Source organism: Scyliorhinus torazame, chromosome 14, assembly GCF_047496885.1.
Source record: "Scyliorhinus torazame isolate Kashiwa2021f chromosome 14, sScyTor2.1, whole genome shotgun sequence".
In the NCBI taxonomy this organism is placed as follows: Eukaryota; Metazoa; Chordata; class Chondrichthyes; order Carcharhiniformes; family Scyliorhinidae; genus Scyliorhinus; species Scyliorhinus torazame.
Genome location: NC_092720.1, coordinates 74,095,759 through 74,113,755, shown reverse-complemented (window position 1 = coordinate 74,113,755; position 17,997 = coordinate 74,095,759). Strand labels below are relative to the sequence as shown.

Below are 17,997 nucleotides of genomic sequence, written 5' to 3'. Positions count from 1 at the left end.
TGCCTATTTGATCACCTATGTTTCGCTAAATTATTCATTTTCAATCTGCTTTTTCAATTGTAAGCCAGTACTCTGGGCTTGCCATCTTCATGCCTGTGACTCAACAGCTAATGATACAAGTGTACAGAAATCTGCATTGGCCCCAAGCTTTTACACGAGCAATAGATAAGCAATACTAACGCGTCTGCTTGCATTTCAGAAGCAAAATAAAATTTACTCCTTCTGATCTGGAAAAATGGAATGCAGTTTCTGCCCTGAAAGCAGGAGAGGACAGGGCCACATATCTGGGTCTTGGAATGCTGATATGTTCAATAGTGCTTGCCTTCCTATTGGGAACAAAACTGGTTCGCTCCTACAACGAGAGGTACTGGGAAATTTTTTTTAAAATAGATCTGTAGATATTGAATTATAGTGTTAGAATTAATAAACATAGTTATCCAATTTCTGAAACAAGTTAGCTGAATTATTATGTAGATTTTAAGTAAAATTGGAAACTAAATAATGTTGGATTGAGTCAATATAATTTTTTAATTTCTTCCAAATTTACATTGTATTGTTTGCATTGCAAATGCTGAAATTAAGATTAAACAGACAGTATACTTTGTTGTTCTGCAGCAGTCTGCATAAAATACTCAGGAAAAAATTGTGTATATGATTTCAGAAGTGCTATGAAGTAAGAATCTTGTTTGGTAAATGTAGCACAATCAATTACTCACGAGACGGGAAGAGATGAAGTCAATCAAAGGCTTTATTAAGCAGACTTGTTCCCCAGCAGCTCAGTTACAGAATGCGGCTGCTGGGAGAACCCGGGTTCTTATACTCCGCCTTACTGGGTGGAGCCAGCAGGCGGCAGAAACAATCAGGACCCAGTGTCTGTCTACCAATAGCCTCTTGGCATCACAGGTACCGTACTACCCCTAATACATACCACCACATTCACCCCTTGTTAAAAAAGAACCCGGCGGGGTGGTGGATCGCATGGTGCTAGGGGTATACAAAGCTGGTACTGGAATTATCTTAACACAGTGCTATGCATCGATCTCAACGGTGAACTATTTACACTGCCGCTTTACTGGGTTATTGAATTATTTACATGTTTTGCTTTGTCACGCGGATTCCACGAGTCGAGTGGGTGCCCTGGTCGTCCTTGTCGATCGTCTCAGCCCCGGTGGTGGTGCAGGTGCTGGCTCGGGCACTGTCGTCTCTGGGAGTGTCGCGCTGTTTGTTCCTGTTTCACTACTCCTGGGCGGGCACAGGAGGAGGACCGATCCACCCGGGAAGGGAGCGGCCGTGGGGTGCGCCGGTGGGAGGGAGGGGGTGATTGGTGTTTGGGGGGTGTGTGTGGTTCCGGCGGGCGCCAGGTCCCGCAGGGAGACCGTGCCCTGTCGGCCGTCGGGGTATGCCACGTAGACGTATTGGGGGTTTGCATGGAGAAGATGAACCCTCGACCAACGGGTCCGATTTGTGCGCCCGCACATGCTTTCGGAGCAAGATGGGTCCTGGGGCTGCCAGCCAGGTCGGAAGTGACGTTCCGGAGGAGGACTTCCTAGGGAAGACGAGGAGGCGCTCGTGAGGCGTTTGATTAGTTGTGGTACACAGCAGCGACCAGATGGCGTGGAGGGCATCCGGGAGGGCTTCCTGCCAACGGGAAACTGGGAGACCTCTGGACCATAGGGCCAGTAGGACGGTCTTCCAGACCGTACCGTTCTCCCTCTCTACCTGACCGTTTCCCCGGGGGTTGTAACTGGTCGTCCTGCTCGAGGCAATGCCCTTGCTGAGCAGGAATTGACGCAGTTCGTTGCTCATGAAGGAGGACCCCTTATCGCTATGGATGTATGCGGGGAAACCGAACAGTGTAAAGATGGTGCAGAGGGCTTTAATGACCGTGGCCACGGTCATGTCGGAACAGGGGATGGCGAAAGGGAAACGGGAGTATTCGTCCACCATGTTTAGGAAGTACGTGTTGCGGTTGGTGGAGGGGAGGGGGCCTTTGAAATCCAGACTGAGGCGCTCAAAGGGTCGGGAAGCCTTTATCAGGTGCACTCTATCTGGCCTGAAAAAGTGCGGCTTGCACACTGCGCAGATTTGGCAGTTCCTGGTGGCTGTTCGGACCTCCTCAACAGAGTAGGGGAGGTTGCGGGTCATCAAAAAGTGGTAGAACCGAGTGACCCCCGGGTGGCAGAGGTCCTCGTGGAGGGCTTGGAGCGGTCTACTTGTGCGTTGGCACATGTGCCGCGGGATAGGTCATCGGACGGCTCGTTCAGCTTTCCGGGACGGTACAAGATCTCATAGTTATAGGTGGAGAGCTCGATCCTCCACCTCAAGATCTTGTCGTTCTTGATTTTGCCCCGCTGTGCATTATCGAACATAAAGGCTACCGACCGTTGGTCAGTGAGGCGAGTGAATCTCCTGCCGGCCAGGTAATGCCTCCAATGTCGCACAGATTCCACTGTGGCTTGGGCTTCCTTTTCCACTGAGGAGTGGCGGATTTCTGAAGCGTGGAAGGTCCGGGAGAAAAAGGCCACGGGTCTGCCCGCTTGGTTGAGTGTGGCCGCCAGAGCTACGTCGGATGCGTCGCTCTCGACTTGGAAGGGGAGGGACTCGTCGATTGCGTGCATCGTGGCCTTTGCGATATCCGCTTTGATGCGGCAGAAGGCCTGGCGGGCCTCTGACGACAGGGGGAAGGTAGTGGACTGAATTAACGGGCTGACCTTGTCCGCGTAGTGGGGGAACCACTGGGCGTAATAAGAGAAGAAGCCCAGGCAGCGTTTCAGGGCTTTGGAGCAGTGGGGGAGGGCCCTATCACTCCATTACGCACCATGTAGCCAAGGATGGCTAGACGGTCGGTGCTAAACACGCATTTTCCCTCGTTATAGGTGAGCTTCAGTGCGTTAGCGGTCTGGAGGAATTTGCGGAGGTTGGCCGGATAAACGTTCGGTCCTGGGCGCTGTACCGTCTGCTCCTAGTGGCGACGGGTTTGCAATCCGGGGTGAGGTTCGCAAACAAGGAAGGCGGTTCAACCTTGAGCGTCGCGAGGCTGCAAATAGTGAGTGGGGGTATTGGGCCGCCGAATTGGAACGTTTAGCTCTGGAGGTTACATTGGAAATCTAACCCTAGGAGAGTGGGAGCGCAGAGGTGGGGGAGGACATAAAGCCGATAATTCTTAAACTCTCTCCCTTGCACTGTTAAGTTCGCGATGCAGAACCCTTTGATTTCTGCGAAATGGGATCCCGCTGCCAGGAAAATCTTTTGGGTACTCTGATGGATTGAAAGAAAACAGCGTCTTACCGTATCCGGATGGATAAAACTTTCCGTGCTCCCAGAGTCGATCAGGCATGGCGTTTCGTACCCGTTAACCAGCACCGTCGTTGTTGTCGTTTGGAGTGTCCGGAGCCGCGACTGGTCCAGGGTCACCGAAGCCAATCGTGGTTGCTGCATCGGGGCATTTTCTTCAGACCCTGTGGAGCCGTCCATGCTGGAGTCCTTGGCTATCAGCCAAGGTGGCGGCGTCCATGGATCGCACGCGGTCGGGGGCGGACAAAATGGCCGCGCCCATGGATCGCACATGTCCGGAGGGTCACAAGATGGCGGCGCCCATCCTCCCCGCATGCAGTCCGGGACCCAAAATGGCGCGCCCGTTGGCCGCACATGGATCGTTGGGGGGGTTGAGTCTGCTGTCCCCGTTCTCCCCCGGAGATTGCGGCGACCCCCCGGGACTGGCACACCGCCGAATAGTGCCCGCAACGTTTACAGATGGCCGAGCGGGCCGGGCAGCGCTGCCGGGGGTGTTTCGACTGCCCGCAAAAATAGCAGCGGGGCCCCCCCGGGTGGTCTGGTGCTCTGGCCGCGCAGGCTTGCGGGGGGATGGGGGGTGCCGGGGAGTCGGTCGCAGCGGGGGTCCACGGAGCCCAAGGGGCTGCCGGGCGGTCGGGGCCGTAAGCGCGGGCATTTTGTGAGGCCACATCGAGGGAGGCCGCAAGGGCCCGTGCCTCCGTGAGCCCCTCTCCATCAGTCGCTGGCTGATTTGGGATGAGGGCTTACCTACCACAAAAGCATCCCTGATTAGGAGCTCCGTATGTTTGTTTGCGGTCACTGATGGGCAGTTGCAGTTCCTTCCCAATATTAGCAGCGCGCTGTAGAACTTGTCCAGCGATTCTCTGGGGATTTGCCGTCTCATCGCGAGTTGGTGGCGTGCGTAGACTTAGTTTACGGGCCGAATGTAGACTCCTTTCAGCATGGTGAGCGCCGTTGGGAAATCCTCCGCGTCTTCGACGAGCGTGTAGATCTCCGGGCTCACCCTGGAATGCAGGACCTGCATTTTCTGGTCTTCTGTGATCCGGCCGGGGTCCATTCGGAGGTATCCCTCGAAGCACGCTAGCCAGTGTTTAAATACGGCCGCTGAGTTTGCTGCATGGGGGCTGATTCGCAGACACTCCGGGGCGATCCGGAGCTCCATTGTCTTTTTAAGTCTGCTTAATAAATTGTAGCACAATCAATTACTCACGAGACGAGAAGAGATGAAGTCAATCAAAGGCTTTATTAAGCAGACTTGTTCCCCAGCAGCTCAGTTACAGAATGCGGCTGCTGGGAGAACCCGGGTTCTTATACTCCGCCTTACTGGGTGGAGCGAGCAGGCGGCAGATCCAATCAGGACCCAGTGTCTGTCTACCAATAGCCTCTTGGCATCACAGGTACCGTACTACCCCTAATACATACCACCACAGTAAAATTATACATGAAAATTTCATGTTAAGCTTAATTCCAGGGGCGGCATGTGGCGTAGTGATTAGCACTGGGACTGCGGCGCTGAGGACCCGGGTTCGAATCCCAGCCCTGGGTCACTGTCTGTGTGGAGTTTCCACATTCTCCCATGCCTGCGTGGGTTTCACCCCCACAACCCAAAGATGTGCAGGTTAGGTGGATTGGCCATGATAAATTGCCCCTTAATTGGAAAAAAAATATTTGGTTACTCTAAATTTTGAAAAAAAGCTCAATTCTGGGATATATTCACCCACAAAAAAGGACAGCAAATATTAATATCTCTAAACCCCTTACTATAAGTCCTTGGTTTACCAACAAGATGACAAAAATGAAGGACGTGACAATTTCCTCCACATCTCTGCCAGCCACATTTCTGATGCAGGAAACTTGTGGTGTGAATCTACACTTAAGACTGGGGCCGGGGTTCTCCGTTCCTGAGTCGAGGTGCTCCCACCAGCAGATAATCAGGACTGATCCCTGTTGGCATTAAGAGCAGTGTCCAGGAGCGAGACTCACTGTTTAGCCATGCAAATTTATGCATGGGGAGATCACTGGATTCCATCAGAATTCCAGTATCGGGTCGTCATTTTGAGCGGGCAACCCAATCATAAATTCCACAGGCAGGCCCCACCCCCCACAATGCAAATCCTGACTCCTCCGCCCCTGCTGATAAAAGGAAGGCATCCTCCCCCCACCACGAGAATAACATGTCTCCCATCCCCCCAAACATACCATGCTTGCGTAAGGGTGACACAACCACTCCCCAGTCTCCCCATTAGCCACCCCACCTGAAACCCATGCCTGGCGTGGTGGACCCCAAAGGGATCAGGGCATGAATAATGTGTCCTGCTGCCTTGCAACCTGGTGGGGGGAGGGGGGGTAAGCGAGGGCAGTGGGTGAGGGGTGAGACTCCCCTTCCCTTGACATGGTGATCTCGGGCAGCCCTGTGCTCAACAGCATCCTCCCGGTCAAAGTTTTTAAATTCTGATGTGGCCTTCGCAGTCTGAACTGTCCTTCTTGACAAAGCAGAAACACTTTCCCTTTCCTGACATCTATACCCTCAGACAAAACAGCAGCTGTTACAAGTGTCAGAGGCTTCCACGAAAGTCCACAGCACTTGAAAAGGTTTCAAATCCCCTGAAAAGCAAAACTTCCATTCAACTTCTCTTACCCACAGCCCAAGCAAAACCAACCCCCAGGACCTTTGAGGAACTCTCCCTCTGTAGCTTGGCAGCGGCAGAGGGGCACATTATCAGTGCCCAGACCACCCTTGGGCTCTACCGCGCCAGGGCTGTGCCTGGCCAACCTCGCACCAAATCTCGCCTGCTGTAGGGGTCGGAGCGTTACGTTGGGGGTGGAGAATTGGATTTCCAGCCTGTTAATTGCATACCTATCGTGAATTTGCATGCTTCTGCTGGCATGGGGCAGGCAGCGCACTGTGGCCAATGGCAGAAGAGCGGAGAACCCGTTATTCAGCCAGTGTTCCATTCTCAACCCGATCGCAATTCCAGATCGCAGCGGCGAAGTATAGAGAATCCAGACCTTAAATACTAGAGTCTCTAAGTTCATTGTCTAATTATTATCATTTACAAAATATGCAATGCCAGTTTTTTCAAAAAAAACATTGAAATTTCAACTGACTATTTAATTCCTTATGAACTAAAAAACACTTAATCATCAAGTAAAGATGCATTTTTACATGTTTGCAGTTTCGATAAACTTAAGAATTATTGGTCTTGGTTATCAGTTACGAAAACTGAAATTCATATTGAGAGAGTGATGGAATGGATTTAGATTTATTTACAAAAAGTATTATTGGAACAATAATGCAGCTCCTAAATATGTTTGCTCGGCAACTAACTAAGGAATAAAGACAATACTTTGATATACAGTTTTCTTTGTGTTACTTAGTGTTTGGAAAGGGGAATCAAAATGTACTGTCATTGAAACAAGAATTACAAACTGCAAAAACTGCATACAGAGCTGTGTGTCAAATTGTCAGAAGGCATTACATTATCCTTGCATCCAGATATATGTTAACCTATCAGCTTCAGGGTCGAGGGCTCTGCTACACCTCTCAGAAGATAGTGTACGCGTCAATTCTGAGGTAGGAAACAATGCTGCATGATCTCATTGTCTTGATAATGATAATGAGCCAATGGTAATGAGTGAATCAAATATGTGTGTGTGACAAGACAAGTGAGAGAGTTCAGAGGTGGATGGTGGTATTGCAAAGAAGAGATCATGGCCTGGCAATATATGAAGGTTAAATCAGGACAAAATTCTTTGTAGATAGCTTATTTGACAGATATAAAGATGCTTTTTTTCTCCTTCTGTGATGTGCTTACAAATGATATGCAATTGTTTAACTTCACGCCTCCTGAAAATATCAAAGTTTCTGACCATTAATCTTAATGCTTGGAAAATCATGAACAATGTTCATCTGAATTTCCTGTGTACAGACTCTGTGTGCAAGGCACACCACCTGGAACAAAGTTATCCCTAAATTGTATGAGGAAAAAGAAATAAAAATATACTTCATGGGCGTCATTCTCCGACCCCCCAGCGGGTCGGAGAATGGCCGTTGGCCGCCGTGAATCCCGCCCCTTCCGGTTGACGAAGTCTCCGGTACCGGATATTTGGCGGGGGTGGGAATCGGGCCGCGCCGGTTGGCGGGCCCCCCCGCTGGATTCTCCGGCCCGAATGGGCCGAAGTCCCGCCGATAAATTGCCTGTCCCGCCGGCGTAAATTAGAGTACCTATTTACCGGCGGGACAAGGCGGCATGGGCGGGCTCCGGGGTCCTGGGGGGGGCGCGGGGCGATCTGACCCCGGGGGGTGCCCCCACGGTGGCCTGGCCCGCGATCGGGGCCCACCGATCCGCGGGCGGGCCTGTGCCGTGGGGGCACTCTTTCCCTTCCGCCTCCGCAACGGTCTCCACCATGGCGGAGGCGGAAGAGACTCTCCCCACTGCGCATGCGCGGGAAACTGTCAGCGACCGCTGACGCTCCCGTGCATGCGCCGCCCCGACATGTCATTTCCGCACCAGCTGGCGGGGCAACAAAGGCCGTTTCCGCCAGCTGGCGGGGCGGAAATCCCTCCGGTGCCGGCCTAGCCCCTCAATGCTGGGGCTCGACCCCCAAAGATGCGGAGCATTCCGCACCTTTGGGGCAGCGTGATGCCCGTCTGATTGGCGCCGTTTTGGGCGCCAGTCGGCGGACATCGCGCCGTTTGGGGAGAATTTCGCCCCATGTTTGGATCCAGGCATGTTTTCTATAATTTAAGTTCCTAAAATGTAGCATAGTCAACTAAGGATACAACAATTTTCTAACACAATATTGGTAATTACATTTTGCCAACAGAAAATAGTGGGGCATTTTTAAGATTTGAATTCTCTATCTACCCATCTACCTAAATAACGCTCTTGAATGTTTAAGGCATAACAATAGTGCTACTGTTCAAAATTAACAGCCCACCCCATTTCCTAAAGCCTTATTTAAATTGTAAATTGGAATCCTCTCTCTGTTGTTGATGTAATTTTTGTGGATTAACAGGCAGGCCATGCATCGAGCACAACCCATCCAATGATGTCCCGCAGAGAGAACCCTTACCAGTATTCTTTAAAGGAGCCACTGCACCAGACAAATTATTTTTCCATCTTGATGGACCAGGAAGAAATCAGGCAGGGCATGTAATGGGCAGCCAATCTATGACTGCCAGTTTTTTTGCTCATATCCAAAGTGAAAATTACCTCCATGGGTGTTGTATGCTCATTATGTCTAATGTAGGCCGATTGATTCTGATGTGTTTCTACAAAGCCTGCATAAACTGCATCTCCACTCCACCTAAAGGGATCTTTTTGCCAGCAAGAATTTTGTTTTCTTATAGGTTCCATGCTCGACTAGTTAAGGTATTTGAATAATTTGTGGAATAGCTTGGATTAATTCTTAACACGTAACACCATTATTATGCCACAAGCATTCAAGGGCATTATTCAGGTAGAGAAAGAATTCAAATCTTAAAAATAAATGGCAGTAAAATTGTTTTGGTTAAAATTGTACAAAGAATACAAAGCATGCTTGGTAAAATGGCTATTTTGGTGTCCAAAGGCCTGTAACTGCAATTGTCAAATGTGATAAATGTTTACGCCACCCATTTCTCGACTATAAATTGGGAGGCTAGCAGTAGAAAATTGAGGAAGAGCACCTCAGTGACCTTTTGGACGCTGAAGGCCTCTCTGGTGCAATTTCTGGTGGGCCTATATATGGGCAAAGAGATTTTTCTGGTGGGATGCTGTTTAAATGTCTAACCAGGGTACTATATATTATTGGACGCAATTGTAATTTTGAAGTACAGATGGACAGAGCATGTTGCAGGCATTGAGTGGGCTAATCTGTGGTGGCCATCTATAAAATAACTCAATTTCTTTTCCTTTTTGTGGGACAAGTAGCCTGGTTCAAAATACACTGCAGCCCTTTGCTCAGTTGGATTGTTTTCCTGTTTTATATTTTCATTCATTAAACACAAGCATCAGTTAAAACAACTAAGAATTAGCTATTTGTTTCAAGAACTTCATTATACAAAATTCAACATCAGTACTTAGTCAAAACAGACATACTGACGTATGAGGAGAAATTGAGTCAGTTAGGATTATATTCGCTGGCGTTTAGAAGAATATGGGGCGGGGGGGGGAATCTCATAGAAACCTATAAAATTCTAACAGGACTAGACAGGGTTGATGCAGTAAGGATGTTCCTGATGGTGGGGGAGTCCAGAACCAGGGATCACAGTCTAAGGATACAGGGTAAACCATTTAGGACTTAGCTGAGGAGAAATTTATTCACCCAGAGAGTGCTGAGCCTGTGGAATTCACTACCAAAGAAAGCAGCAGTGGCCAAAACATTGGGAGAAATTCTCCCCAAACGGCGTGATGTCCGCCGACTGGCGCCCAAAACGGCGCCAATCAGACGGGCATCGCGCCGCCCCAAAGGTGCGGAATGCTCTTCATCTTTGGGGGCCGAGCCCCAACATTGAGGGGCTAGGCCAGCGCCGGAGGGATTTCCGCCCCGCCAGCTGGCGGAAACGGCCTTTGTTGCCCCGCCAGCTGGCGCGGAAATGACATGTCGGGGCGGCGCATGCGCGGGAGCGTCAGCGGCCGCTGACAGTTTCCCGCGCATGCGCAGTGGGGAGAGTCTCTTCCGCCTCCGCCATGGTGGAGACCGTGGCGGAGGCGGAAGGGAAAGAGTGCCCCCACGGCACAGGCCCGCCCGCGGATCGGTGGGCCCCGATCGCGGGCCAGGCCACTGTGGGGCACCCCCCAGGGCCAGATCGCCCCGCGCCCCCCCCAGGACCCCGGAGCCCGCCCACGCCGCCTTGTCCCGCCGGTAAATAGGTACTCTAATTTACGCCGGCGGGACAAGCAATGTATTGGCGGGACTTCGGCCCATCCGGGCCGGAGAATCGAGCGGGGCGGGATCGCCAACCGGCGCGGCCCCATTCCCGCCCCCGCCCAATCTCCGGTACCAGAGACTTCGGCAACCGGCGGGGGTGGGATTCACGGCGGCCAACGGCCATTCTCCGAACCGCTGGGGGGGTCGGAGAATGACGCCCATTGTATGTTTTCGAGGAGTTAGAGATAGCTCTTGTGGCTAAAGAGATCAAAGAATAAGGGGGGATACAGGAAGAGGTTACGGAGTTAGATGACCAGCCATGATAATGAATGGAATGGTGGAGCAGGCTCCCCGGGGAAAATGGCCTACTCCTCCAGTTTTCTATGGAATTATGTTTCAATTCTTTATTATTGAGTTCACGATTCACTCCAAGAGCTCAAAATGCCACGTTTCACGGTTTCAGCGTGATTACAGTAAATAGGGGCTTGCTGTATACATTCATGTACCAATTCTACCTTTTTGATCTCTACATTGGCATGCACTCCGGCACAACAGAGAATCATGCCGGCGGAGAATCCCGGCCATGGAGTCAGTAAGATGCACTCAGGTTCATCAGCCTCTCCTTGTTAACATTGTTACAAGCACAGTGACTTTACTACTCGAGGCACAGTGACCAAACTAACATGTCCCAGACCCTTGAGGCATGGCTGAGTGACGTTCCCAATTTTTCAGTTTCTCTGCCTTTTAGTTCAGAACTACCAAGTGCTGATCCCACAAATTGAGAGCAACATTGAAGTATGTGGATAGTGAAAATCCGTATTCCCACAACTTGCCAACCTGTTCTCGCATCACCACTACCCCCATCCCAGTAATTGTATCTGATCTTCTCATAGACCTAAACTGCCAGCTGGCTCAGCATAGGGAGTGAGGGAGTTGGATTAGATGAATTGCGTTTGTTGAAAGCCAATGGGCTGAATGACCTCATTCTATATTATAGCATTGTATAATTTTATTATTTACTGTCCCACAACAATCAGAATTCATTTTGCATCCCCGCTCAAGGACTGCATTGCACACGTGAAATGGCTCAGGTCTTCCAAGGCCAGATTTGGGCAAGTGTCTCGGCAGTTTTATCAACTTTACATTCATTTCAAAATGTAGGACAACACAGCGAGAAAAGCTGGTGTTACAGACACCTTTTCTGGCCTGATTTAACAGCACTCTGATTGGCAGCACTTTGAAATTACACATTCAGCTGGAGGGGCGGAGTTGAAACACACCAGCAACACCGGGACTCTGAGATTGGGCTGTTGTTTTTACAGGGTGCCCCAATCGGACTCTTTCTTCTCCTCCTTCCCCCCCCCCCCCCCTCTCTCTCCCATGTAGATTGGGACACCCCAGCAGAGAAGGGAATGTCCCCACACTAATTCCGTTTTTGGTTGCTCACGAGATTTAGTGCCCATCATGGGATTTTCACCTGCGGCTAACAGGGCTGCTAGATTGCGGCCTGTAGATTATAATTTTTTAGTGGGAAATTATGTATAGTTTTTAAACTATCTCAATTTAGCTGCTGTGAATCATCATGTTGAATACTCTAAATTTGCAAGATGAAAATGAATAATCTTTCTTTTTCTTTTTCAGTGTTTCTGTGCTACAAAGTGTAATATAAATTATTCAGAAACTGAAATGCTAATAGCTTCTATAACAGAAAACAACACACAATCCCAGCCTAACCCTTTTTCTTGTTACTATGACCCAGAAGGACAACAAAATAATGTTCTCTTGACAAGGTTTGATCTTCCTACAGCTTTGTTAAATTCAGCTTTTTGGCCAATGTGTATGTTTGCTTGTGGAACTGTAATTATTATCATGGTGAAGATGACACAGTACCTCTCTCTGCTCAAGGAACATTTGCATAAATGAAAAGAATGGGAGAAAAAATCCAGTTTTTACTAAAGTTTTTGAAGAATTGACACCTTGTATCAAAATTCTACCAGAAAATGATTACTTCTCTCTGTTTCACCTTTTCATACAAAGTTTATTGGAATATCTGTTGACAAAATATGTAAAATACACTCTTGAGTATCTCCATAATTAAACAATGATGTAGCAATGTGTTACTAATAATTTGCACATGGATAACTATAATCATAAATTCTGATTAGCAAAAGAAGAGGCGATAATGCATAATAAACAGTCACATTCTTAGAACGAGTTGGTAGATGAAAGCAGTCCCTGCAAACACTTACATAATTATTAGCATTAACATTTATCCCATCTGTTTACTCATGATTATCATGATGTTTTCTGCAACTTTCATGTGGGAATAGATGTTTTAAACATATTTTGAAATAATTTACCTTTAACCCATTTTTCCGAGACGTGATGTGAAGTGTATTGTTATTTGAATAACTGATTTATATTAATCAGCTGGAGTGACTAGGAAATGGAAGTAGACTACAGGTGGGAGGGAGCAACAAGATGCAGACCACTCATGTATAATGGCAACCTAGTTTAACTAGCAGGGGTGTCTCATTTTTAAAATTGTACTTCTGACAAAGGTATAACTATAAGTAGAAATTTTACCTTTTAAAAAAAAATAGAATGCCAACCAAGCAAACTGTTCTGTCCTGGATGGTATTGCAGGTCTAGTGTTGTTGTTGCTGCACTCATCCAAGCAAGTGGGTGATATTCCAGCACACTCCTGACATCCATTACAGCTGATAGAAAAGCTGTGGGGTGTCACGAGGTAAGCCAGTCAACTCAAAATACCCAACTACAGACCTACTCCAGGAGCCAAAGTATATATGTGCCAGGTCCAGTTGGTCCCCCCCCCGGCTTTGGATGTTAAGTGATGCAGCATTCTGCAATGGTAATGCCATTGAATGTCACGGGAGGTGATTAGACATTCTTGTTAGAGATGGTCATGAGCTGGCAAATGTCACTTGCCAGGCATCAGGCAAAGCTTGGGTATTGTCCAGGTCTTGCTGCATACAAACAGGGACTGTTTCATTATCTGAAGAATTGTGAATTGAAAACTGTACAGTTATCAACAAATATCTCCACTTCTGACCTCATGTTGGGGTGAAGGTCACTGATGAAGCAACTGATGAATGTTGGGTCTAAGACACTGTCCTGAGAATCTCCTGTAGCCATATTTTGGGACTGGCCTCCAACAGCTACAACTATGTGAAAAATTAATTTAGATTTCCATAAATTTAAAATCGCCAAAATAATGAAAGGAGAAGTTGAAGAAATCAGTTGTTAGGATACAGAATATTCTACCAGAATCAAAACATTTTTTTTAAAAATTGCACTTATATTATACTTTTCATGATCATTAAGTGTTTGAAAGTGCTTTAGAGTTAATGAAGTACAAAACTGTAGCCACTGTTGTAATGTAGGAAACTTTTAAAAACCTGCAGAGGCAAAATATTTGGAAAAGACACATTTTGAAAAGGACAGGAGAATGGCCTTAGCTTTTGTGGAAACCTGGCAGAGATATGATGGGATGTGAAATTCTATAGGCCAAAATTTGCTGGAGGAGGGCAATTCACTGTGTGCCAGTTAGTTCGCCATTTTCCAACAACCTTTTGCTCAAACGATATTTTGCTCTGTAAATAGCTGGAAGTGCAAGCTGATAATGTAACGGGCAACAGGGTACCTTGGATATTGGTGAGTAAAGGAACAAACAAGGTGGGCAAGATCTTCCGACTGTTCACGCCAGCGGGATGTTCCATTCCCACTGATGGCACACCCCTGCCGCCAGCCAACGACACCCCACTGGGAGGCCAGAGAAAATCTCTCGGTATTTCCTTAACCATTGAATTTAAGGATTGAGAAATAACGGCCGGAGAAGGGATTCTCTGTTTCTGCTGGCAGCGCATCCCTGCCGGTGTGTTTTCCAGCGGCGTAGGGTGGCTTCAATGGGGAATCTCATTGACAAACAATGGGAGTAGAGAATCCAGTCACCAGCGAATGGTGTGCTGCCGAGAAACCTGTGGCTGGGGATCAGAGAATAAGCCCAAACAGTGAAAGAACTGACAGAGAGAATGAATTCGAATGGGATGATTCAATGTCAAATCAAGTGCTTAAAGAGAAATAAAGGGAGAAAATAGGGAAGTGTGGGAGGAAACAGACAGGAAAATGAGAAAAAAACTTAAAATTTAAAATTGACATTTTTAAAATCTCCAACAACTATTCATTTCTTAAAGGAATGAGACTCCATACAAATAATTGTTCACTTTCTAAGCCAAATAGACTAATTGGCGGTCATTAGCAATTGTCCGAAAATTAAAAGGAAAATAAAATGTATTAACAAGGATGCATAAAAATGCAGAAGCTGGAAATCAGAAATAAAAACAAAGTGCTGGAAATACTCAGCAGTTCAAGCAGCATCTGTGGAGAGAAAAACAGTTAAGATCTCAGCTCGAGATGACCTTTTATCAGAATTTAAATTCATCAAAATTATTTGCTAGACCTTCTGTGGTGAATTTAATGGCCAATTAATGTGCAAATATGGCATAATTTTCATGAAAATCGCAGGGCAGTTAAAAATGAAATGCTATTTTCATGGAGCTAACAGCAAAATGTGCAAATTGCCCATTAATTAGTAGGGATTTGCAATTCACATATCTCTTCCTCACCATGAGTGGGTAGCTAATTTGCATGTTAACAACATCTGCATCGTTCACATGCTGTTATATTTTCAGTAAATTACAGCCTTTTGTGGATGGATGTACACTTAATCAAATTTCTAAATAACATTTTAGCTTCTAAAAACTTGTAATTGGTAACTATTTTGAACATTATTGGGACTCATCACTATCCTCACATGAGAATGCAGCTATTTTATATTTGTTTTACTCTTGTTTGCATAACGATCACTAATCCTTGCTCTTGATCCAGTGACTGAGGTGATAACACTTCCTGTCCTCAAATGCTAATTTTGACCCTTGGATGCAATTTTGGTTTTGGAAGTAAAAGTGTCCAGGGGTGCATTCTGCTGTTTATTCAATTGTACTTTCTGAGAAATTGCTTAAGGAACAGTGCATATGTTTAATTTTCCTATACTCTCAACTATGGACAGTAGTTTGTCCTGTAAAGTCTGCTACTTCGGCTGCTCAAGATGAATGAAATGTAACCTGAGCTCTGACTAGTCTTAAGGAAAACTCATGGGAGTGAAAATTGGGAGAGACAAATAATGGGTGGCTAATCCTGTATCATCCACTTAACACTATTGCCCAAAGTCTAAATGGCCCACATGGAGTTGTGACCCACTGTCAGCTGCAAGTGAAACGGATAAAAATAGCGGATACTTGGATCAGAACACATTAATTTAATTCAGTCTAAATGTTAAAGTCATATATCCGCAGCCAAAGCTGCTTGAAGCTCCCCGGGTTCCTGCTAGCCCCCTGCAGGTAAGTGGATAGCTCTTTATTTATTTCAGGAAACTGGGGAGTGAAACCACCAGTGTTTTATGCCGGCGTAGGGACATAGCCCCATTTTTGGAGTATCCAGCCCAATGTTTATAAGCATCTAGGAAATAAGTATTTTTCTCACCAGAAAGCACGACTTATTTTGATGTGATGAGGACCTTTCAATCATAGATAGATGTTTACAAATATTGTGGTTAGCTTCAAAGCAGGATTCTTGAAATGCAGTCAAACGTGAAGGGAGATGAAAATAAACAATCCAGACATCTCGCTGTCAGGGAGCTATTGCCCTGTTAATTACAGCTTCAGAATTTACTGTGCAGAAGGAGGCCATTGGGCCCATCGAGTCTGCACCGGAACCTTGGAAAGAGTACCCCACCCTATCCCCGTAACCCCGTAGCACCACCCAACCCAATCTTTTTGGACACTAAGGGCAATTTAGCATGGCCACTCCACCAAACCTGCACATTTTTGGGCTATGGGAGGAAACAGGAGCACCCAGAGGAAACCCACGCAGACACGGGGAGAAAGTGCAAACTCTGCACAGACAGTGACCCAAGCCGGGAATCGAACCTGGGACCCTGGAGCTGTGAAGTAACTGCTACCGTGCTGCCCATATGCAATTATGCAATAGCTATTTTGCAATAGCTTATGAAGCAGCTAATAGTCAAGGAATACCTGAGTTCCAAGGGATTATTAGGCACCTGCAGATGGATTATCTTCAAATAAAAATGACACATGAACCAGACATTGAGTTCCATAATTTAATTCTGCTGGTTGGAAATCACCTAGTGACAGAGAGTGGGATACTTTCTTATTGAGGCAGGTACTGGCATGTTTGGGACAAAGAGCACCACACTGTATACTATAACCTTCCAGACCTTTTGGAACTCTGCCATTGTAACATTGCATATTTCTGTCATGTTGCCACAGAAAACAAAATAAGATTGCTTGCTGGAGCAAATTAGAGACTGGTCACTTGCATTGCACATCTGTGCTTCTGATAATTCCTGTGTGAAAACCTAAATTATTCCAGGAACATAAAAGTTAAGGGTGTTTGTGAGTGACTTTGACAGCCAGCATCAAAAGTTGTGCCTGGACCTGAATTTGGTTGGATAATCCTATCACCATCTGCCTTGCAAAGCTTAGCCTCCACAGATATAGCTCCTCTGACAAATTCAGACATGAGGGGTGTCATTCTCCGACCCCCCAGCGGGTCGGAGAATGGCCGTTGGCCGCCGTGAATCCCGCCCCCGCTGGTTGCCAAAGTCTCCGAAGGGAGAAAAGTCGGCGGGGTGTTAATGGCGCCGCTGACATCGGAGAATGGCACAGGTGGGCGCAAGGCAGCCGATTTTGGGCCTGCCGATATTTTCCCTTCCGGATGGGCCGAAGTCCCGTCGACGTAAATCAAACCTTTTAATCGGCGTCAACCTGTGCTCCAGGCTTACGCCGCCCAGCGTGGAGGTGGGTGACGGCCTGGGGGGGGGTGGTTAGAGTGGGCTGGGCTCTGGGGGAGTGCCGGGGAGGAGGGGGGGGGGTCCGTGCAGGGGAGGAGGATGGGGGGGGGGGTGGTCCGGGGAGGAGGATGGGGGGGGGGGGTGGTCCGGGGAGGAGGATGGGGGGGGGGGGTGTCCGTGCCAGGGAGGAGGAAAGGGGGGGGGTCTGTGCCGGGAGGAGGATGGGGTCCGTGCCGGGGAGGAGGATGGGGAGGGGCCCGTGCCAGGGAGGAGGATGGGGAGGGGCCCGTGCCAGGGAGGAGGATGGGGGGGTGGGTCCGTGCCAGGGAGGAGGAAGGGGGGGTGGGTCTGTGCCAGGGAGGAGGAAGGGGGGGGCCGTGCCGGAGAGGAGGATGGGGGGGGTCCGTGCCGGGGAGAAGGATGGGGGTGGTCCATGCCGGGGAGGAGGATGGGGGGGGTCCGTGCCGGGGAGGAGGATGGGGGGGATCCGTGCCGGGAGGAGGATGGGGGGGCGTCCGTGCCGGGGAGGAGGATGGGGGGGGGTCCGTGCCGGGGAGGAGGATGGGGGGGAGGGTCCGTGCCGGGGAGGAGGATGGGGGGGGTCCGTGCCAGGGAGGAGGATGGGGGGGGTGTCCGTGCCGGGAAGGAGGATGGGGGGGCCTGTGCCGGGAAGGAGGATGGGGGGGGGGGGGCCCGTGCCGGGGAGGAGGATGGGGGGCCCATGCCGGGGAGGAGGATGGGGGGTCCGTGTCGGGGAGGAGGATGGGGGGGTCCGTGCCAGGGAGCAAGATGGGGGGGGGTCCGTGCTGGGGAGGAGGATGGGGGAGGGTCCGTGCCGGGGAGGAGGATGGGGGGGCCCGTGCCGGGGAGGAGGATGGGGTCCGTGCCGGGGTGGAGGATGGGGATGGGGAGGGGTCCGTGCCGGGGAGGGGGGGTGCGAGGGCAAGTGAGTTGGT

At 48.8% G+C, this 17,997-nt stretch overlaps 1 protein-coding gene across 3 annotated transcripts in view; it reads left to right on the top strand.

The window, feature by feature from the left end:
* s100p (S100 calcium binding protein P) overlaps nt 1-12,276 on the top strand; it is an 86,876-nt gene extending 74,600 nt beyond the window's left edge. For 2 of the 3 annotated variants that reach the window (XM_072474362.1, XM_072474363.1), the window contains 3 exons: nt 200-364; nt 6,673-6,868; nt 11,791-12,276. In XM_072474362.1, the coding sequence (XP_072330463.1) occupies nt 200-364; nt 6,673-6,868; nt 11,791-12,072 (643 nt within the window). In that variant the 3' untranslated portion in view covers nt 12,073-12,276. The remainder of the gene's footprint in view (nt 1-199; nt 365-6,672; nt 6,869-11,790) is intronic. The other variant, XM_072474364.1, reaches the window with a different exon arrangement.
* Nucleotides 12,277-17,997: the final 5,721 nt, after the last annotated feature.